The following is a 19,391-nucleotide window of genomic DNA, read 5'->3' on the forward strand; positions in this document are numbered from 1 at the left end:
TCAGACGCTACGACCACTTCAGAATTCCATCCAAGCTCTACCTAAAATACTTGCTAACGAGGTGGCTGAAACTTCTCCCTATCCTCTGTCCAGCGCCTACGGCCTTTTGAAGTAGAGTCAATAAGGCATCACAAGACCTTGAAACCGTTGAAAATTAAACTTTGTATGTTCTAAAGGGGAGAGTCAATAAGGCATCACAAGACCTTGAAGCCGTTGAAAATTAAACTTTGTATGTTCTAAAGGGGTTTTGAAACACCAACATCAACATTCTGGATTCTTTTAGGCACCAGTTTACCCCCCAGTCATGATGTTTACTGAGAGAAATATTGACTACCATTATTCACCATGCGTACGTTATCTACTGCAGTACTCCTATACGCCCTCAACGTCACAAGCGTGCGTGCAGACAGCTACAGGGAGGACCGAGTGTATGGGCCAGAGTCTCTCTCTGAAACCGGTGGTCTGAAGTGGGATAAGGAGGCGTTGACCTTGTCGGCACCAGAAAGCTCCTTGGAATTAGACCAGAACGTCGAACAACAGCTGCTGGCGGGGGCTGACATTGATAAGGACAGACCTCGGGAAGTGAATGACTTCAGTTTGCAGTTTGGCTTGCACATTAGTCCCACTGCCGTTGATGTCGCTATGCTAGAGTTACTCCTGACGTGGCCTGCTATCCTTATCAGGAAGCTATTATTCGGAGCTAAGAAGGCACGTGAGGAAGTCGTAACATCTGTGAAGTCGGCATTGATTGACAGGGCCAGACAAGTTGAGACTTTTGCTCGACTCGCTGAGCCTGTCCTCTCTTCGACATCTGAAATTCTGACAGGACCTGCTCTTAAAGGGCTGTTGGCTGGACCTCTGGTCGCGCCCATTGGAGCTGTAGGCGATCTGCTGAGTTCGGCACCATTGCTTGCGCTACCAGCACTGGTTAAAGTGGCTCCAGTCGTTATTGGACCTGCGATCACTGCCCTTCTGACTGGGCCAGCAGTCGTCCCTCTGTTTGCTTTGCTAGACGCCCTCCATCTGAATGCGTCGTTGGCTGGACCAATCCTGACCGGCGTTGCAATCACAGTTCTGCTAGTTGGCCCTGGGATTAAGTCGATAATGGCATCACTCTCTACGAAGCACATTAAGATAATGAGCGCTCTGATTGGACCGATCGCGGGCTTCCTGATGAGCAGTCCTCTAATCTCCCCGCTCCTGACTCACCTTAACCGTCTTCTTGCCTTTGTCACGTCTTTGGCACCTGCGATTGCACCCTTTCAGTCGTTGGTAGAAGTCCTGTTGTCCAATAAGACGCTACACCCACTAATAGCATCCATCGAGTCTCTCCCAAGCGTACTAGCCAAAGGAGTAGGTACTCCTTCTGTGGCAAGCGCCTACGACTTTTTGTAGAAAGTAAGATTTCACAATATGCGAGTCGGAGTTAACGTTCTGACGTTCAACACGAAAAAGTTGATAAGACGCTTTTTCCGATTTGGTGCTAGTTTGTGTGGAATGTGGCAGCAGCATTCACAGCATCCGCAAGTAATACTTTTGAAGGAAGAGTTCGTTCGAGTAACGTTCGAGACGAAACACTTTCAAATTTTATCGTATGGGCGCTGGTCACCTCTGAAGCAGCCAGATAGGGCAGAACGAAGTTTTCGTCCATCGGTTCATCCAATCTGGAGCCACCGAGCAGTCACGGAGCCAGATTTATGGCGCGTGTATCGCGGGGTTTAGGCTGTCGTCCTCGCGTCGTCACCGCACAGCAGCTTGGCATTGGTAGTTCGGAGTTACAGCTTCCCAAGATGTTCCAAGTACGTATTTGCGGCGCCTCGGAGGTGTGAGGAATGGCGTACCATAGCTTCCCGAGACTGCATTACACTCCGGTTGTGAGCCCACCTTTGTTGCTGTGTCGAACTGGCTCTTTTGTTCTGACAGAGTTTCCTGAGCACCCTTCAAGCGGTTAGTGGCCTCAGTGCGGGACTGCAGGGCGGCCGTGATCGTGGTCTCCATAGAGTCCATGTCGCGCTCATCCGTACATACGGCCTGCAGGTAAGGGTGGTCTTCATGTGTCTGGGCAGCGCGCTCCAGCCGCGTCCGTTTGATGGCAAACGCCGCAGCCTTGTCTCGTCGCTGACGCAGAGCCTCGTCGCGGTCTTCGCTGGAAGTATAGTTTAGCCACTCGCGCGTGGACAATCGAGCGTGACACTGCAGACCTTGAGTCAGGCAATGCAACTCGTCGAGTGCGGTTTGGACAGCTGCGGTGTTTCGTGCCTCTGCTCGACCTTCAGAACCGCCTTCAATGCCTTCTGACTCCTTGAGTAACACGTCGCAGAACTCCATTACATCACGGCAGACTTCCAGTCGCACCAACGTCTCGCGGTCCATATCTTTTGGAATGCCATCAGCGATTTCCATGGCGAGATGCTCGGCGATAATGACGAATTTGTTGACTCGTCATGAACAGGAGAAATTCATGACCGAGGCCTTTCGCCTGGTGAGTTAGAGGACTACACTGCACTCAGGCCGAGAATGGCGCGAGAGACTCCGAGATTCCTGTCGGGTGTGTGTTAGTGGACCTGAAGTCGAAAGTAGTGCTGGCCGAGGGTCACAACGGCACCAACAAGTCTCGTAACGCGACCCGGCACTGCGAGCTAGAGGCCCTAGACGCCCTCATCGCCCTCGAGCAGCCGGCGGACCTTCCGGGTCGCCTGCGGGATGTCGCGTTGTTCGTCACGGTCGAGCCTTGTGTCATGTGCGCAGCAGCGCTGAAACTGGTCGGTCTCGTTCAGGTCTACTACGGCTGCCGGAATGACAAGTTCGGGGGGTGCGGTTCCGTGTTATCTGTGCATTCCGCAGTGTCTGGAGGTTTTCCTGCCTTAGAGTGCGTGGGCGGTCTTATGGCAGAGGCATCAGTGGCTTTGCTACAGGAATTCTACTCCAAAGGTAATCCACGTGCCCCTGACGATAAGAGACAGCGGCCCATTGAGTAAAAACGTCTAATTCTCTGACTGGAATGCGATGAACTTCCCGTGTCTGAATCCGTTGAACACCTGTGCTCAGGAGCAAACTGTCAATCAAGCCCGCGGTGGAAACGGAACGCGGGTCTCTGGTCGAGACACTGTTCGACGACTTCGGGAGGTGGATATCAAGAGTAACGCCTTAGTGGCGGAAGCACAGACTAGAGCAGAGGCCATCAGGTCACAGCTCAAACCAGCACTAATTGACGAACATGCAGCGTTCTCCCACCAATACCAGCAAGAGCTCCGGAATATGCGAGCGGATCTAGACGCCATGAATGGCTTCAGAGATGCGGAGTATATGAGGCAAACGGAGGCTGAGGTGGCGGAAACCCTAGAGAACGGGCGGACGCGCGTGCCAGCCGCGGCAGCATACGTCTCAGACCAAGTCATGACGTGCCCGTGTCAGATATCGGAGATGGAGATTATTCGCATACGGAACCACTTTCGGCGTGCTGGCGCTATTGTGGAGACGTCGACAGCCCGAGAAGTGAAGCACGAGACGGGCTCACAATCCGTCCTATCGACCACCACCAGTGCGCCGACATCTGACAACTCCAGCCGGGTTCCAATTGAGGTCGTCATCCCTGCCGGGCTTAAAAAACTTAGCTGGCGATTAAAAGTGCGGCACCGTGCATGACCGTTATTTCAAAAAAAATGGCTGCGCTATTTAATGAACTCAGCTTCGATCGAAAAGCAGATGGTGAGACCCACAGAAAGGGAGCACGCAGTCCTTATTGCCTTAGAAGAGCTGGATCCCCGACTGATGGAAAACCAGGAGAGGCGAGACTTAATGCTAGGGAACGGCGATGCCACGTGGCCTGCGGAGATTCATGAGCAAATCAGGACTTTGCATTCCGAGCAGGAGGCATACGAGAGGATCACTGGAAGGCGATCCTCCACTTTTACAAGGCCTCCGACCGCGTTTTCCGACGAACATCTGGATCCTCATCGCAGACGAGTATTGGATGGAGTCGTTAGCAGCATGTGGAGAAGCCACAGCATCAACCTTCAAGAAACAACCCTAGGCCGAGCTCCATTGGTGTCCCCGTCCGCTTTGAATGAGCTGGGAGCCGACGTGGTTCAGTCCGCCCTGATGCTTTTGCACTGGCAAGAGACGGCCTTGTGTAAACTTCGAAGCGCGTTTCCGTGACCTAAATTGAAATGTTGCAGGCAGCCAAAGTTCAGGCCTTAACGAACTTTCATGTCACTGGCACAACCATACGTCTTAAAGAGCTCGACTTCCTGCTGAAGAGTTTGGAGCGCATGACCACGGTAGCGACTCTGCTGGCAGGTTTCGTGTTCTCCGACGCGGCAGCGCCAGCCTCGGTTCTGACGCCTGCGTTGGTGCTCCTGCAGGAAGTGGACTTTTGCTGTCTGATGTTTGTAATACTGCTTTCCCTCATCACGACTGTAATGGCGCCGCGTTCAGCGCTTCAGTCCCTACACCCAAAAGCCATCGATGACTGCATATCGCGGGTAGAGGTGTTGTCCCGCATTGTCAGCTGGTAAGACCAAATCTGTAGGCTCATCCAGGGCATTCGACTTGGGAATTGGAGGCTTCATTCTGTCTGTGTCAGTCAACACTGTCGTCCGTTTGCCACTGTGGATAAGTGTAGCGTCGCTGAGCGTGCTGTTTCCGACGACGCTCACTCTGTGGAGAGAGTACTGGAACTGCCTGGCAGTTCTTGAGCCCTACACCATTAGCTCTTCACGCATGAACATTGATCCCCTAGGCCGAAGCGATTAACGAATTCCTGGTTTTTTAGGGATGCCCTCTCGGATCTTGATCCCTCCAGTAGTTCGGCTTCTGTGCCATACCCTACCTGTGGGGTGCGCTCTTAGTGTGGCGAAGATCTGCGAGGGTCATACTCGTGAGGTGGCAGAAGAGGCCATCCGGGATGTATGCGACGTCAGGAAGCAGTGCTGGGAGTGTCAACAGCCAGTAGACGCGGCTCTTGTCTCGCGCGACTCCCCCATCATACCCGCGGAATCAGATGACGATGGGTTCAGTGACCTCTACTTGGAAAACGAGTCTAGTGTCGTTTCTAAGTCGTCAACCGAACAAGAACAGTTTGAGAAGCGTCTTGAGAACGCGGAGCGCGTACCATTAGTCGTCTTCGAGACGAGCGACCCTCCGGGACTCTTTTGCGGGGAGTGTGCTGAGCGATTTCGCTTACCTAGCGAAATGGACGAGAGCGATGTGCTGTTGCTGTCTCGTTTGACTGCTGATTGGGAAGAGTACCAGAACGCGCTCGACCCCCACTCGCGCTCCAGTCTATACTGCCGCTTGGTCAGTGTTGACGAGGCCTCGTGTAAGGTAAAGCCGATGCCTGTCGTGTTTGCTCACGGCAAACGAGTTGTCGACCTGGACGTCTTCCAACCGTTGAGTAAGAACTACCTGACCACGATGGATCAAATCACCGCAGCTGCCAGGGAGAACCTACCACAAATCATCGACCTGGCACTTGGGGTTGGGTTCTGGCAATATTTCGCTTCTTTGTGTTTTCCCCCTCACCAGGTCTCCAAAGATGCCGACTTGAACATCGTCAATCGCGCAGTAGCGCTGAAGATAGCGGCACCAGTGCGTGCTCTGGAAGCCCGAGTGGCCTCCGTCAGCGCGCTGAAGTGCATTATCTCTTCGATTCTTTCTGAGCTGGGGCGTCTACAGCAGCTCACTCGTCACCCTCAATTCATCCGGTGGTCCAACTTCGTAGAAAAATACCTCTGGGACTACGACATTCAGATTGAGAGGAGACCGGAGCTCGAGGATCGCTTTCTGGACCTGTACTGCGACCTCATCTACGACGGAGCCCGCCCTATACTGTTCAATGCCGACACAGAGATGGCCAGGCGACGCATCGTAAAGCAGTTCAAATCATTTTCAGCGCGCGAGGTCCCCTGTATGCCAAGGCAGTACTGGCTCGCGCCCAGCATGCAACGAATACTCGAGAGACGAATCAGTAAGCGCTAAGGTCCACAGGGCGCATGCGGTCAGTGTACTTGCTCTTGTTCATGGCCTCGTCGATGACGCAGGTCTTGGCCGCGCTTGTCTTGGGAACCATGCCCAGGTGTCCCTCAATCCAATCTCGCACCTCACGAGCCCGCTGCGCTTGGTTGTCAACCGCCACCGGCTTGACCTCCTTCACAACGACTTCAGGAACAGCCGCTGGAACTGCTTCTGTCCACACGTTAGCAACTTGCTTTTCCTTCTTCTCGAGTGATGGGAACTCGCCAGTGTTGTCGAACTCTATGTTTTGTGGTTTGGGCTTGCGAACCTTCACCTGCCCCGCAGACCGCATGTGAGCGGGAATGTAGAGTCCAGGGGTAGCCGACACCGGCTCCTCCACAACCGGGGCGGGGATAGGTTCGGGTTCTGGTTCGGGGATGTTGAGGGGGTTGTTGCCGGTCCAGGCAGCACTCTGACCGGTGGCATCGACTACTGGGACGTTGGCTGGCTCTTCAGGCTCGGGGAGGACCTCCTCCACCTCCTCTAGCTCTTCTTCTGGCGGAGCCCACTCACTGATGATCTTCTTTCTCTCCTCCTCCACCAGCTCCGTGGTGCGGGTCACATCGACAAACGAGGGGTTCGTGAGAGACTCCAGTGTGTCGTTCGCCTTGGGTGCTTTGCGTGACTTCTGTTTGTTGAGGAACGATGCAAGCTTCGACATCTCGGAAAAACGCGATTTACGTCCAATTGATGCCACGAATAAGAACGCTGTCGAACTCTAGGAAAGGAAGAGGCCCGCCACCAGGGTTTGAAATCCTAGAGCCCACGCTGGACGATTTCCTCATTCAAATGCGCGACGCTGAACGTGACCCACACGACGGTAAGCGCAAATGTGAAAGTCTGTGGCCAATATTGCGACTCCACCACCAACGAACTCGCTACGTTTACGAGGCGTTTTACAAGAGAAAGATCGTTAGTCGTGATGTGTACGACTACTGCCTTCGTGAGGGTTGGGCTGACGCGATTTTAATTGCGAAGTGGAAGAAGCAAGGGTATGAGCGGTTGTGCTGCTTACGCTGCATTCAGGCGGGGGGAACCAACTTCGGAACCACCTGCATCTGCCGAGTTCCAAAGAAGGATCTAGAGGAAGGACGCGTGGTGGAGTGCATCCACTGTGGGTGTCGGGGCTGCGCATCCAGCGACGTACACCCTGAAGTCGTAGCGGAGGAACCCTAATTTTCGTGTTGCGCGTTAAACAAGGAACACCACTATTGATAGAGCCGCATAGAACAGAACCACAGGGTAGAGTCCGAGAAGCTTTTTCTCCGGTGCGATGAGGCCAGTCATGAATCCAGATGATGCCAACACAGACCATGAGCATCCAGCCCCCAGAATGAATATTCTGCGTCGGTTTCTCAGGTGCAACTCACTTGAGGATTGAAAGAACTCTCGGAAGGAAAGCGCAGGCTAGTGCTGCCAGGCCTATCGGCAGTGAAGAGTAGCCTAATACACAGACCGCTTGGAAAATAGAGAGCTGCGCTCCGAGCAACACAGCATTGATGGTTACGACTGCTGATCCCAACCAAAAGAGAACGAATACCATGGAGAACACCAGCTTCGCCTCCTCCGCAGACGATTGCAAGTAGAGGAGCACCGATAGAAGCAGGCACAGGGCTAAGGGACCCCAGAGATCCCACCGCTTCAGCCCCTTGGCGTTCTCCTCTCTTATTTTGGGATTCAGCACATAGCGGAACTTGTCCACCACGTCATTCACGTCGCGCATGATGGTATCACGCACCGGCTCGCCCAGCGTTGTTACAGGGGCCGCTTGGGAAACCTGTCCGATCTGTCCTGTTGGAGCCTCCATCGAATTTGAATTTGCCGGATTGCCCGCCAGATTTCATTTGTACGAGGTGACAGATGACCAAAGTCAGCTGTTCCGACACCACTCGATGGAGCCGCCATAACCTGCAGCCGAGCAGTCTGGGTGGTTGGGTCGTACTTGTATTTAGGACCTGAAGGGTGCTGTAGCCGAAGTGCACCTGCAAACACTGTTGCACACTGAACATGCTGAGGAGGCTCTTTTCTCTGGTGTTGGCCGTCCACTGTATGAAGGTTCCGGAGCTGACTCCTGCAGAGGTAGCGCGCCTAAAGGGAGGGGAACGGCCACCAACTGCTGAAGAGCTGCAGAATCAGAGGGAATTGGTGATCATGAGGCAGCAACAGATATATGATGCAGCCCAGGCTGCCCTCAAAGGGGATCGGGTTGAAATGGCTGAGGGAGTAAAAATCGCTGAGGGGGCTGAAATGGCTGAGGAGGTTGAAGCTGAAGGAGCTGAGGAGGCTGAAGAGGTTGGAGATGGTGCAGTCGTGGATTTGCTCGGAGGCATGAAGACCGCGATGAAGCGTCTCTTGCTTGTCGTTGACAGTGCTATCGCGCTCGGGCGTGAACCGGACATCCACACCTCCGACGCTGCGGGCCAGGAGCAGAAATCTTTACTACGCGGCATTCAATCTTCATCTCAAAAGACAAAGAAGGATGCTTTGAGACTGGAAGAAGATGCTCGACAGGCGTTTGACAGGCAGCAATCATTGCTGCGCTCCATTCAGTCAAGCAACGAAGATTCTTTGAGACTGGAAGAAGATGTTCGACAGGCGTTGGACAGGCAGCAATCATTGCTGCGCTCCATTCAGTCAAGCAACGAAGATAAGGATACGTAACACGAGGGTTTTTGGCGAAAAACATTACATACGCATGCCTATTTGAAAGACGGAGGCACCCTCGTCTGGATCTCCCTTGATGACCTTGGACAGGGCGAGCTCCAACTGCGATGAGGCGGTTCCAAGCCGAAAGCCCACGGAACATGACGCTCGTTCGCGCATGCCGGTCCCTGGACTGCCTACAAGACCCATAGTGGAACCCGCGAAGACCTCAAGCGCGTCTCCGGTGCGTGCGGGGACTGCGATGTTGGCTGACACGATTGCGAAGCGGTCGGCACCTCGGCAGTTGTGTGGATCCGACGAGATGTCGTTGGTGGTGGCTCCGAACAGGCTTTGCAGCCGGCGCAGCGGACCCGGCGTCGCGCCCACGAATGTCCGGCAGGGTAGCGCACCAAGACTGGACGCGGGGAAGCCGGGGAAGGAAAACGGGCCGTTGAGCCCTCCGAGGAAAAACCTGTCACAGTTCGGAACAGCAGTTTTCGACAGTACAGCCCCCAGAGATGTGCTCAGATCCACGTTGAAACGGCCAAAGTCCCATTTCCTTCGACTAAATGCATGGCTCTTCAATGTCCTTTCAGTGCTTATCTCAACGGAGGCAGAACATCGGCCAAAAAGAGGGAGATTCAACACTCGGTCGGCACTCATCAATCCCCGAAACGGCGCTGGCTTTACAACATCTCTACACAGGTTGGGGTTCCCCTGCAGGGACACGTCCCGTCTCTCGAGACTCAAAGCCACAGAGAGTGGACCAGCTGAACGTTGAAGGCTCACTCCAGACCGCTCGATATTCATCGCTAGCCTACGGCGGTCGTCGCCCACCCCATGGAAGGCCTCAACCGCACGTGCTCCAGATGTGTCTGACTTCGACAACCGGAACGAACAGCGGAAGGCGTCCTTCAGGACTTTAAATTGCGTTTCCGCCAACAGGTGCCGCTGGAACGCAAACGGTTGCTTCGCGGAGAAGGACCCCTGTAGCTTCCCATCAGTGTTGACGCTGACGTCAGCGTCAAAAGTCCGTTTGACCTCCTTTACAGTCAACACAGGCGGGATCCGCGACGTCAACTCCAACGCCTCGTAGTGACCTGTGGCAGCCAGTCGACGCATCATCTCCTCTCCGATCTCCGCCAAGGGACCCTCCAGCCCCATGAGCTCCTGACGTGCCGCGGCCTCGTGGGATGTACCTTGGATGTCAATGTCTTCGCTGTGCATCTAAACTAGCCAAAACGGGGAATTTGCGCTCTTATGGGCGATCTCTCTGTAACTAAGAAGGGTCTACGAGTGCTCACGGTGCCCTCCAGCAACAGACTCAAGCCGCTGACGCTGGGGTTGTGGTTCCCCGTTGGAAGTAGGGACGACCAACGTCCTGGCACAGCTCACCTGGCCGAGCACTTGTCATTCAAAGGATCTCCAGGCTTGTCAGCTGACCAGTTGGTGGCCACTGCAGAGGACAACGGAATCGCGCTGAACGCGTATACGTCCAGGGAGTCCACGGCTTTCTACGCGCACACTACGAGACCTAACCTGCCCAAGGCGGCTGAGCTCTTGGCATCCATGGTCTTTCGAAGCTCCGCGTCCAGACACGCACTGCACAGGGAAAAAGGCGTCGTATTACGGGAGCTGAAGGAAGTTGAGAAGTCACATGAGGAGTTTCTGCTGGATAGACTGCACGAGAGAGCGTTCCCTGGTTCCCAGTTCGGAAAGCCGGTGCTCGGGTCACCGGAGGACATTCTGAGTCTTACCGAGCAGGATGTGCAGCGACATCGTAAACTGCTCCGGCGTTCCCAGGGCCTGTTCGCAGTGTCCGGCCCCGTGACTGCCCATGAGGTCCGCCTGCTGGCTGAGAAGGTTTTCGATCCACTGCTTCTCCAGGCACCGCCGGCATCGAGGCCGCCACCGCAGTTCCACTCTGGGGTGTACGAGCTCCCGCCAGTCACTTCCTTGGGCGAGGCAGCCTGCTATCCTAGGAGTGCAGCGCTCGCGTTTCCTTGCTCCAGCTCTGCGACTGCAGTCATCTTATCCAGACTCCTTTGTTCCTCTGCTCCGTACGTCCGCGTGGCATTATCAGGGAACAACGAACATGCAGTACTGTGCGTGCTGCTTTCGGAGGCACGTCCTCCCCCGGCGCTGTCGCCTCATCACAGAGGCGTCCGACCGTTAGCAACTCCGAGCGGCAACCTGCGGTTCTCCTCGGCGTGGTCTGACCTTCTGACCCCTGACTTGTCAAATGAAGCCGTTGAGAGCACCAAGGAAGCAATGCTAGCTGAGCTGGACATGCCACCTGTGGAGGCCCTTGCACAACACATTGTCAACTTCGGCCCTCTGGACGACTTCAACACCCGGCTCAAGCTGACGACTGCGTCTGACGTACAAGCCCTCTGGCGAAGCATATTGCGAAGCCAGGAGGTGTGTCTGGTGAGTACCGGCTTCGCTCCGCCCTCGCTGACGAAGCTGCAGGACGAGATGCTCGACCAGGCAAGCAAGTGTAGTGTTTGATGTCCATGTGAGTCTATTTCGCTTTGAAATAAGCATTTTGCAGACGATGGTGAGACGTAGGAAGGATGTCCATGCAGCTATTCTACACGTTCTTCCAGCAGTTGGCTGACAAGAAGACGCCTGTAACTGTAGAACTCAAAAATGACTTGCAGATCAGCGGTGTATTACAAGCAGTTGACCAGTTTCTCAACATCAAGCTCAACGATATCACCACCTCCGACCCTGAGGAGTACCCCCACGTGCTATCTGTCAAGAACATGTTCATCAGAGGTAGCGTGATCCGGTACGTCCACTTGCCACAGCGGGACGTTGAGCTGGAGCAGGTCGCCACGCTGTGCAGGAAAAGCCTAGTCAAGGCCTAGAGATAGAGACTGGCTGCGAAGACCACACCCCTTCTCAGTAGGGTGGAGCAGTTGGTCAGTTTCTCCTCAAGGCGTTTGTTGCCTACGATGTCAGAAGTGGTCGCCAGCTGGCGAAGCAACTCCTCCAACCGTCTAATGGTTCGCACCACTGACCCTTCGTACGCCGTTTGGGCCTCCATAATGGCCTCAAAAGTCGAACCTTCCACCCACATCATAACGGCCTGCGCAACGCCGACGTTGATGTTGCTATCGACGTACTCCTCGACGGACGCGCAGATCTTGTACTCAGTCGCCACCTGGGCGATGGCGCGGGTCAAGTCGACCAGCTTGTCGACCGCCACCTTCAAAATGGGGTCAGAGGGGAGTTCTTCGTCGTTCTTTTCGTCGTACAAGAGAGTGGACAGTAGGGCGCATAAATGCTTGGGTTCCAGGTCGCTCAGGACGTTCTGAAACACGAGTTCGGCAACGATAATCTCGTTCGCCGTGCTTATTTCGCACCCTATCCGTCCCTTGTGCGACACGATGCCCTCAGGAGTCAGATAGTCCTGGCGGCGGAGAAGGTTCGTCATGGCGCGGAGCTCGTCCGTGAGCACCACTGAGGAGCTGGTCATCAGCTGTTCGTCATGAGACCGTAGCAACGTCGTAGCATCCACGCGTCTACCCACCCAGTCGAGGAGGCGTTTCCGAAAGGCCGGATGGACGTGCAAGGGGTTAGCTTCAAGCCGCTTCTTAGTGGATTCCTGCATGTCCACCAAAGCAACACAATCCTCTGAGGTGATGTGCATGTGCTGCACGGGGTTCAAGCATGGCATACTGCCCTTAAGTTTGGTCTCAATGGCGGTGAGAATCTGGAGCCCGACTTTTCCTCGGTGCTCAGCGTTTTGCAAGTCGAGATCCGTGTAGTTGGACATCAACACGCTGCTCATCTTGTAGATGCACCGCAGGTTGCACTTCATCACGGCCCAAACTCCTTCCCCCGTGGCAGGAGCCGGCTTGAACATGCCGGAAGCCAATCCGGGCGCCGTCTCGACCAGCACGTCGAAAACGTAGTCCAGCCGTTCGTCTTCGGAGGCTGTTCGCACGACTTGACGCGCGGAGCCCAACACCAAGCCCACACCGTAGTCGGACTCCTCATGCCGGATGTGGAATAGTCGCCCTCTTTGGACGTACTTCACTGCGTGCACCGGCTGCGATATGATGGCAGCCAGTTCACTTTCGCATCCATTCAGTCTGTAGGAGTCTGTATAGTACTCAGCAGCAAGGTCGCCTAGTTTCTCAGGATCCGATGGCAGATCACTTGGTAGACCCTCGAGATCGACGTTATCCACCAGAGGCTCTAGAGCTTCTAGCTCATCTACAAGCATCTTCTTCTTGGCCTTCAACCGCTCGAGTTGTTTGTCCCGACTAAACTGTAGAAACGAGCGCCTGCACAGATACTCAACGTTGATCCCCTCGATGCGGGTCAGGTTCAGAACGCTGTTGTAGGTCAATCGGAATTGAGACTCGAGCCGCAAGGACTCACCAAGGAACAAAGCCTTTGCCTTGGTCGAATCCACTTCTTCCATCATCAACACGATGACGATTCCCTTGTCATCGATTCCGCGGCGCCCAGCGCGGCCGCTCATCTGGATGTACTCGCCAGGAAGCAAGAAGCGCTTCTCACTTCCGTCGAATTTCAGCAGCGAGCTGAAAATCACTGTGCGCGCGGGCATGTTGACTCCCATTGCGAAGGTCTCCGTAGCGAACAGCACCTTCACCAGCGAGTGTTGAAACATGATCTCCGTAATCTCCTTAACGATCGGCAGCAGACCGCCATGGTGGATGCCGATTCCTCGGCAGAGAAGATACTTCACAGAAAGTATCTGCGGCAGCTTGTGGTCTTCCTCGTTTAGCGTCGCCAACGCAGCTTCAAACATCACATTGATGGTCTGTTTCTCCTCCTCAGACGTGAGGTCCAAATCCTTCATTGCAAGAGCGTTCCCCTCCACCTCCTTCTTGGAGAAGCTAAATACGATCATAGGAGTGTACTTCAATGTGTGGCACATGGACACCAGCTTCTCCAAGTCCGTTTTTGCAATGTTAGTTTCGGTGCGCCTCTTTTTGTGTTTCTGCACAGATTGGTCAAGGTCCTTCTCCTTGGCAAGGTCAGCAATGGCACGAGCGTATTGCTCTTCAGAGAACTCCTTTTTTTCGTTGACAACAAGAAACAGCCCGTCGCCCCCATGCGGATAGATGTAGTGCTGTAAAGGCGTCGGCCGAAAATCGGTGTACAGCGTGTGGCACGCCTGCTTCTTGATGCGGCATACCCATTCAGCGAATTCAGGAGCGTTCGGAATGGTAGCGGACAAAAACACGTAGCGAACCTCATCGGGAAGAAGTATGATAGACTCTTCCCAAACGACACCCCTGTCCTTATCCCGCAGGTAATGGACTTCATCGAAGACGACCCACTTCACGGCTTTCACCAGCTCCGACCCGCGATAGAGCATGCTCCGGAGGATTTCGGTCGTCAGCACCATGACCGAGGCATTAGGGTTGAGGGTGACATCACCCGTCATCAGACCAACATCGTCGAACTCCTCACACAGGTCCCGGTATTTCTGATTGGAGAGCGCCTTGATGGGCGAAGTGTATATTACTCTCTGCCCCCGAAGCAGTGACATGCTGATTGCGTACTCGGCGACAGTCGTTTTTCCGGCAGACGTGTGAGCGGCGACCAGCACTGACTCGTCGATCTCGATGCACTTTACAGCCTTGGCCTGGAAGGCGTCCAGCGTATATGCGTAGGTCTTCGCGGGCTCCCGGTTTGGCCAGGCACATCGCCGGAATGGGTCACCGTTCTTCAGCGCCACGGGACGGACGCAGTGGTGGACACAGTTGTGCTCGCCAAGCCACTCCTCGTGGACGACACCCACACCCGTTGTAGAAGACGTTTCGATCCGGAAGTCTGTGGGATAATCGTCGAGCGTCTGAACTTCCTCGACATCTACGGCGGGAGCTGGTTCCGTAGGAAGGCTTGGGGCCGAGTCGCCGATGTGGCCGAAGACGTCGTCTAAGTCAGTGTCCATGGAAATTGCGGTTTTAAAGATGATGGTACTGCGTTTTCTGTGTAGCATGGGACACAGGACTTGAGCTTGCCTGGCCATGACCCTCTCAGGAGCTCGGATTCCCTATAAAACCGTTATTGGTTGTTTTTCGTTGTGGATGGACCGAGAGCAGTACCTTCATAGCCACGTTGACCCGATGCTTGAGGACCTAGCCACTTCCTTGATCATCTCTCCAAAGGAAGACCCCGTAGTCGGAGCCATCAACATTCTCCTGCGTAAGTTTGCCAAGTCGTACGGCTTCTCCCGGGAGGATATGTGCCAGTACGACATAGTCACCCTAGCGTCAGAACTAAAGGCTCTGAGGTCGGAGACGAGCGTCAACGAGACAGCTCTAGGTAGACATCCCACGATCGAACTTCGGCAGTCCAGCTTTTTTTCCTCATCAGAGGCCGAATCGGATGACGACTCAGTCTACGAGCCTGAGCCTCGCCCAGCTGCTGGACCTCGTCGCCCTAGAGGGTCCGTATCCGCGGAAGTGTATGGCGAGCACAACCCACGGCCCAGCAGTACGCCGCCAGCATTTCCCAAGACGGAGGCCCAGACGAATGTCCTACGTGACTTCATATGTGGCCCCAAGCCTTTTTTCTTTCGCGGTCTAGCCAGTGAAGAGGTGGACTTGGTTTTGGATGCGATGATGGTGCACAACGTTCCAATGGACACCGTTCTAATCCGCGAAGGAGACGAGGGCGAACACCTCTACTTTATCTACTCAGGTAGCTTCAAGTGCGAGAAGCTCCAAGGCGGACGGCAAGTCTTGGTGAGGGAGTACTTCGCTGGAGACTTCTTCGGGGAGCTTGCCGTGCTTTATTGGAGTCCTCGCGCCGCTACGCTTACCGCTTTGCAGGAGTAAGTATTTTTTGTGAATCTCATCCAGCTCCGTGGTGATGTCTCTGAAGCGTTGTACACTAAACCACATTCGAAGTCGTGACGACCTCTGACGTTTTTGTAAATTAAAACAAATGAATGATGTCGACTTTGATTCTCTCTGGGAAGAAGACCCCTTTGAAAATGCGCCGTCAAACCTGGAGAACGTACCGCCGAAGTCGATGGACGTCAAAACACACGTGCTTACAAGAAAGATACACTTGACACGGAAACGGTCGCCTGCACTGGCGCCAGTTGCTTCACAGTTTGATGAACTATTCGAGGAACTTTATGAAGAGGACCCGTTCACAGAGGGCCTCTATCCCGAAGATCAAACTACGAGGGAAGAAGATCCACCGGAAGTCCTGTCAACCGAAGAAGCCCGAAAACGAACCCAACTGGCGCCGTCTCCGCCTGCAAAGAGACAGAAAGGGCTCGACCGGCCTATCCCGCGAAGTCTTGCTCCCGCCTGGAAACTCTCCGACGTCACGAACCTTGGCGTCGAGTCCCCGTTCGATCCTCATTGGCGGCCTTTTCCCATGGAGGAGCTGCCTTCATCCGTCCCACTGGACGGTGGCTCCGTCTCACTGAAGTGCGCTGACAACACTCGGTGGTACCTTCCAGCGCGGACGCCTAAGATTTCCAGCCCCAGCAAGGCTAGCACGGATCAGTTCGATGATCTATTTCGAAGGGCGAGGGCGGAGAACGAGCGTCGTGAACTGTGGGCCGCCCAATTAAGCCGGCAAGCGCCCGCGACGGACCCCGTAGCAGCGCCGCAACTATGGAGTGAGAAATACCGCGCGCAGTCATATCTGGACCTCGTCTCGCCGGAGACAGCCCACCGAGCCTTCCTCTCTTGGGCCCAAGACCTGCGAGCGGGCATGGAGGGCACGCCGAATGCCATTTTGGTAGATGGACCGGCTGGGGTAGGAAAGACTACCATGTGCCACGTTCTTCTCAGGCACCTTGGATACGTCCCGGTGGAGATTAACGCGTCGGAAAGCCGGACAGAAGAAGATGTCGTGCAGATTGCAAAGTCGCTGCTGGTAGGACGAGGTAACCAAAGGCTTCTGAACGCGGAGGAAATGGGCTACAAGGACAAGATTGGCCGCGGAGAGTCTGTGCTGCTGATGGATGAGGTGGACGGCTGCGGGGCCAGAGCGTTGACTGGCCTTTGTAACCTATTGAACAAAACTACGTCCCGGAAACCGACGGTCACAATCTGCAACAACATCCTCCACCCAAATCTACGACAGCTTCGGCAGTGCTGTCGCCGTCTATCCGTGCCAACCTCGGACTACGACAAACTACAGGACCGACTACGAGACATCGTCCGCGTCGAAAAGGTGAGAGTGGGGTGCGTACCGCTATCGCGCTTAGTGACGCAATTACGCGGAGACGTGCGACATTGCCTGAACAGCCTGCAGGTACTGACGCAGCAGTGTCAAGCTCGGAACGCCTCACACATAACGGATGCAGATATGGAACAGCATACGCGCATTATGAAGGATCAAACGCTACAGGAGGCAGATACTCTTCAGCGCCTGCTCCTTCCCGACGCCGCGCGCTTCCTTCGAGATGCTCATGTATCCCAGGCAGACTCTGATAGAGTGGTTAGCTACCTGCAGGAGCACGCCTTGCTGGTGCCGCTACAAGACCCATTCCTGTTCGAGATCGCCCTGCTCCAAGCCAAGCTGTCGGCGTCCAACGCGTCGGACCCGCATGGGGGCAGAACTTTCCTATTCTCTGCGTGTGCTTTCGCATCTCATTTTCGGCGGCATGCCACGGTAAGCCAAAGCCAGACGAGGCTGCGCCCATTCCCAGCATGCTTATTCTTCCAATCCGCCCGCCGTAGGGAACTGAAGCTACAGATCTGCCGAAACATTCAGGATGCGGTCCCGTCCCGCGTCCGAGGCTCAATGGGCGGAGCAGCATTCGCTCGGACAATAGGCCCTCGGCTGCTTAATCTCCTGCACTATGTACCAGCTGGGCGGAACTTGCAGACGTGGCTCACGTACCATCTGGATCCGCAGGTGCCCGCGCCGCTGTGCCCTTTCGGCTCTGTCCCACCAACCATACGCTTCATTCACCATTGGCTGCAACTACTGTGTGGTTACGGGTTTACTTTCAGAAGCCAACCTGTTGAGAGCAAGACGGACTTCCAGCCTAGAATGGAGCTACAACTCCAGCCCCAAATCCATCTGCTCTGCAACAGAGACTTCAAGTCCTTCTACGCCGTGAAAGGCCCCTACTCTTGTCGTGTGGATCAGCGATACCTTCAGGTGCCTCCCCAACTGGCTGGCTATGCTTCCTTGATGGCTAAGCACGTCGTCGGCGCTACCTTCTTCAACGCTGCAGTTGCCGGGGTCGCTTCCCATCCCAGGCCGGAAGCAACTCCCCCACCAACGAAAACTACTTCGTCAGAATTTCAACCAACAGGTGACGTGGCCGTCGCACTAGCGAGGTGCTTTGCCGCGCCGACAAACGGACGGCACTGCCTCCATCTCACGTATGAGGACGGATCCAGCAAGGCAGTCGAGTACCCTAGCCAACTGAACGACATCATGTATTAAAGAGTCCTACGAGCTAGATAAAGTCGAGGTCGTCATCGTCTCCAGCGAAGTCTTCGTACTCTTGGAAGTCAATTTGGTAGCGCAGGATACCACCGATTCCGCCAAACCCCTGACAGAATTGGTTCCCCTCCTGACTCTTGTCACTAACGAATTCCAACTTGGCCCCGAAGTCCTTATACCGGTTGCACAGCCACTCGGTGAGCGTCATCCTGTCCGCGAGTTCGAGCTCCACTCCGGTAGCCTTGTCCTTGTACATGTCAGGTCTGTTTCGCTCCTGTTTGTCCGTCAAGTAGAGTACGTTTTCCTCTCCAGTCTGAGGGTTCCGCATGACCAGTCGGTTGACGTCCAGGTTCTCAAAGCAAATCAATTGCTCCACTGCACCAGTTTCGAGGGCCTGAATGGACTCCGCAATTCCGTAGACGTGTTTACCGCTCTCCACTGCAATCTCTTCGAAGAAATGACCGATGATCTTCTTCTCATGAACGAACTTCACGTTAGCCAAGAAATCCTGCGTTTGCTCAATGGCTTGATTAAAGCCATTCTCGCCTCCGTAAGAGACGTCGACAATGCGCATGACCTTAGAGGCCAGGCGGATGTCGAACATCTGACTCTGCGCAAGCTCATTCTTGAACTCCGCACTGCCCGCCAGAATTAAACCGTTCACGTTGATCTTATCGTTGCTAATAAAGCATTGCACCGCAGTCTCCGTTACCTTGCGGACGTAGTGATGACGCTTCTCCATTCGGATTCGTGCGAACCGCGGCGCGGACTGCCCACCGCGACCGTGTTTCTTAGGCAGCTCTACGCTGAATTTGTGAATCACGTCGCGGGTATTGCCCTGGAGCGTACCGAACAGTGCGCCGTTGCCGTCCATGATAATAAAGCCATACTTGTCGTCGGACTCGAGTAGCTCTTTCAGACAGTCCACATGGAACTTGTTGTCACAAAGATACAGTGAGGTGTTGATCGGTTTAAACGGCTCGAAGTCGATCGCGATCTTCCGTTCCTTGCCTTCGTCGTTTAAGACCGTTCCACAGTACACGACCAATCCGTTGGTAGGCGTCCGATTGTTGTAAAGTTTCAACTTTTGGATGGTGGACCCGATAGCAGACTGCACAGACAATCTGTTCACGCGTGATTTGATGTTTACCGCGGTGCCAGCCTCCTCTCCAAGCATCTTAGTGATTCGGGACAACTCATCTTTGGGGCGGATGATCAGGGATATCATGGAGGTACCGTTGCCCCTTGCGGATTCAAGCGTCTTGATGAGGCGTTTGACCTTCCATTGCTCAACGTTGCTGTCGACCTCCGCCATC

The 19,391-nt window shown here is 54.6% G+C and overlaps 18 protein-coding genes across 23 annotated transcripts; 12 read left to right on the top strand and 6 right to left on the bottom strand.

The window, feature by feature from the left end:
* Window positions 1-345: 345 nt before the first annotated feature.
* On the top strand, window positions 346-1,395 carry KVP18_001645 (uncharacterized protein; the record flags this gene model as incomplete). Its single annotated transcript, XM_067951870.1, has 1 exon — window positions 346-1,395. One exon carries the CDS (start codon window positions 346-348, stop codon window positions 1,393-1,395), a length of 1,050 nt encoding a protein of 349 aa, XP_067806781.1.
* A 345-nt stretch (window positions 1,396-1,740) lies between these two features.
* Window positions 1,741-2,403, bottom strand: KVP18_001653 (uncharacterized protein; the record flags this gene model as incomplete). 2 transcript variants are annotated; one of them, XM_067951882.1, is made up of 2 exons in its annotated part: window positions 1,776-1,856; window positions 1,885-2,373. In XM_067951882.1, 2 exons carry the CDS (start codon window positions 2,371-2,373, stop codon window positions 1,776-1,778), a joined length of 570 nt encoding a protein of 189 aa, XP_067806793.1. The 2 variants fall into 2 exon arrangements, with proteins under 2 accessions (XP_067806794.1, XP_067806793.1); XM_067951883.1 differs by having other exon boundaries at window positions 1,741-2,403.
* Window positions 2,404-2,461: 58 nt separating this feature from the next.
* Window positions 2,462-2,978, top strand: KVP18_001648 (uncharacterized protein; the record flags this gene model as incomplete). The annotated part of the gene is made up of 2 exons (XM_067951875.1): window positions 2,462-2,482; window positions 2,511-2,978. The coding sequence occupies 2 exons, from the start codon at window positions 2,462-2,464 to the stop codon at window positions 2,976-2,978; spliced, it is 489 nt and encodes a 162-aa protein (XP_067806786.1).
* Window positions 2,979-3,006: 28 nt separating this feature from the next.
* On the top strand, window positions 3,007-3,645 carry KVP18_001670 (uncharacterized protein; the record flags this gene model as incomplete). Its single annotated transcript, XM_067951909.1, has 1 exon — window positions 3,007-3,645. One exon carries the CDS (start codon window positions 3,007-3,009, stop codon window positions 3,643-3,645), a length of 639 nt encoding a protein of 212 aa, XP_067806820.1.
* Window positions 3,646-3,678: 33 nt separating this feature from the next.
* Window positions 3,679-4,158, top strand: KVP18_001649 (uncharacterized protein; the record flags this gene model as incomplete). The annotated part of the gene is made up of 1 exon (XM_067951876.1): window positions 3,679-4,158. The coding sequence occupies one exon, from the start codon at window positions 3,679-3,681 to the stop codon at window positions 4,156-4,158; it is 480 nt and encodes a 159-aa protein (XP_067806787.1).
* Window positions 4,159-4,169: 11 nt separating this feature from the next.
* KVP18_001650 (uncharacterized protein) lies at window positions 4,170-4,755 on the top strand (the record flags this gene model as incomplete). 2 transcript variants are annotated; one of them, XM_067951878.1, is made up of 2 exons in its annotated part: window positions 4,170-4,513; window positions 4,542-4,755. In XM_067951878.1, the coding sequence occupies 2 exons, from the start codon at window positions 4,170-4,172 to the stop codon at window positions 4,753-4,755; spliced, it is 558 nt and encodes a 185-aa protein (XP_067806789.1). The 2 variants fall into 2 exon arrangements, with proteins under 2 accessions (XP_067806789.1, XP_067806788.1); XM_067951877.1 differs by lacking the exon at window positions 4,542-4,755 and having other exon boundaries at window positions 4,170-4,517.
* Window positions 4,756-4,776: 21 nt separating this feature from the next.
* Window positions 4,777-5,660, top strand: KVP18_005132 (uncharacterized protein; the record flags this gene model as incomplete). Its single annotated transcript, XM_067949497.1, has 2 exons — window positions 4,777-5,589; window positions 5,625-5,660. 2 exons carry the CDS (start codon window positions 4,777-4,779, stop codon window positions 5,658-5,660), a joined length of 849 nt encoding a protein of 282 aa, XP_067806824.1.
* A 305-nt stretch (window positions 5,661-5,965) lies between these two features.
* KVP18_001669 (uncharacterized protein) lies at window positions 5,966-6,676 on the bottom strand (the record flags this gene model as incomplete). Its single annotated transcript, XM_067951908.1, has 1 exon — window positions 5,966-6,676. One exon carries the CDS (start codon window positions 6,674-6,676, stop codon window positions 5,966-5,968), a length of 711 nt encoding a protein of 236 aa, XP_067806819.1.
* A 29-nt stretch (window positions 6,677-6,705) lies between these two features.
* On the top strand, window positions 6,706-7,191 carry KVP18_001667 (uncharacterized protein; the record flags this gene model as incomplete). The annotated part of the gene is made up of 1 exon (XM_067951906.1): window positions 6,706-7,191. The coding sequence occupies one exon, from the start codon at window positions 6,706-6,708 to the stop codon at window positions 7,189-7,191; it is 486 nt and encodes a 161-aa protein (XP_067806817.1).
* Window positions 7,192-7,206: 15 nt separating this feature from the next.
* KVP18_001652 (uncharacterized protein) lies at window positions 7,207-7,822 on the bottom strand (the record flags this gene model as incomplete). 2 transcript variants are annotated; one of them, XM_067951881.1, is made up of 2 exons in its annotated part: window positions 7,207-7,357; window positions 7,386-7,822. In XM_067951881.1, 2 exons carry the CDS (start codon window positions 7,820-7,822, stop codon window positions 7,207-7,209), a joined length of 588 nt encoding a protein of 195 aa, XP_067806792.1. The 2 variants fall into 2 exon arrangements, with proteins under 2 accessions (XP_067806792.1, XP_067806791.1); XM_067951880.1 differs by lacking the exon at window positions 7,207-7,357 and having other exon boundaries at window positions 7,382-7,822.
* A 200-nt stretch (window positions 7,823-8,022) lies between these two features.
* On the top strand, window positions 8,023-8,676 carry KVP18_001668 (uncharacterized protein; the record flags this gene model as incomplete). Its single annotated transcript, XM_067951907.1, has 1 exon — window positions 8,023-8,676. The coding sequence occupies one exon, from the start codon at window positions 8,023-8,025 to the stop codon at window positions 8,674-8,676; it is 654 nt and encodes a 217-aa protein (XP_067806818.1).
* Window positions 8,677-8,700: 24 nt separating this feature from the next.
* KVP18_001671 (uncharacterized protein) lies at window positions 8,701-9,885 on the bottom strand (the record flags this gene model as incomplete). Of its 2 annotated transcripts, none has more annotated exons than XM_067951910.1 (1): window positions 8,701-9,885. In XM_067951910.1, the coding sequence occupies one exon, from the start codon at window positions 9,883-9,885 to the stop codon at window positions 8,701-8,703; it is 1,185 nt and encodes a 394-aa protein (XP_067806821.1). The 2 variants fall into 2 exon arrangements, with proteins under 2 accessions (XP_067806821.1, XP_067806822.1); XM_067951911.1 differs by having other exon boundaries at window positions 8,701-9,822.
* A 33-nt stretch (window positions 9,886-9,918) lies between these two features.
* KVP18_001651 (uncharacterized protein) lies at window positions 9,919-11,169 on the top strand (the record flags this gene model as incomplete). Its single annotated transcript, XM_067951879.1, has 1 exon — window positions 9,919-11,169. The coding sequence occupies one exon, from the start codon at window positions 9,919-9,921 to the stop codon at window positions 11,167-11,169; it is 1,251 nt and encodes a 416-aa protein (XP_067806790.1).
* A 46-nt stretch (window positions 11,170-11,215) lies between these two features.
* Window positions 11,216-11,482, top strand: KVP18_005133 (uncharacterized protein; the record flags this gene model as incomplete). The annotated part of the gene is made up of 3 exons (XM_067949498.1): window positions 11,216-11,218; window positions 11,247-11,439; window positions 11,472-11,482. 3 exons carry the CDS (start codon window positions 11,216-11,218, stop codon window positions 11,480-11,482), a joined length of 207 nt encoding a protein of 68 aa, XP_067806825.1.
* A 45-nt stretch (window positions 11,483-11,527) lies between these two features.
* On the bottom strand, window positions 11,528-14,599 carry KVP18_001657 (uncharacterized protein; the record flags this gene model as incomplete). The annotated part of the gene is made up of 1 exon (XM_067951892.1): window positions 11,528-14,599. The coding sequence occupies one exon, from the start codon at window positions 14,597-14,599 to the stop codon at window positions 11,528-11,530; it is 3,072 nt and encodes a 1,023-aa protein (XP_067806803.1).
* A 136-nt stretch (window positions 14,600-14,735) lies between these two features.
* On the top strand, window positions 14,736-15,576 carry KVP18_001665 (uncharacterized protein; the record flags this gene model as incomplete). The annotated part of the gene is made up of 2 exons (XM_067951903.1): window positions 14,736-15,484; window positions 15,513-15,576. The coding sequence occupies 2 exons, from the start codon at window positions 14,736-14,738 to the stop codon at window positions 15,574-15,576; spliced, it is 813 nt and encodes a 270-aa protein (XP_067806814.1).
* Window positions 15,577-15,597: 21 nt separating this feature from the next.
* KVP18_001664 (uncharacterized protein) lies at window positions 15,598-18,075 on the top strand (the record flags this gene model as incomplete). Its single annotated transcript, XM_067951902.1, has 1 exon — window positions 15,598-18,075. The coding sequence occupies one exon, from the start codon at window positions 15,598-15,600 to the stop codon at window positions 18,073-18,075; it is 2,478 nt and encodes an 825-aa protein (XP_067806813.1).
* Window positions 18,076-18,088: 13 nt separating this feature from the next.
* Window positions 18,089-19,390, bottom strand: KVP18_001662 (uncharacterized protein; the record flags this gene model as incomplete). 2 transcript variants are annotated; one of them, XM_067951900.1, is made up of 1 exon in its annotated part: window positions 18,089-19,390. In XM_067951900.1, one exon carries the CDS (start codon window positions 19,388-19,390, stop codon window positions 18,089-18,091), a length of 1,302 nt encoding a protein of 433 aa, XP_067806811.1. The 2 variants fall into 2 exon arrangements, with proteins under 2 accessions (XP_067806811.1, XP_067806810.1); XM_067951899.1 differs by having other exon boundaries at window positions 18,089-19,252.
* Window position 19,391: the final 1 nt, after the last annotated feature.

The sequence above is a fragment of a genome (genome assembly GCF_019968955.1).
Source record: "MAG: Porospora cf. gigantea A chromosome Unknown PgA_NODE_69_length_47479_cov_357.798, whole genome shotgun sequence".
Taxonomy (NCBI): Eukaryota; Apicomplexa; class Conoidasida; order Eugregarinorida; family Porosporidae; genus Porospora; species Porospora cf. gigantea A.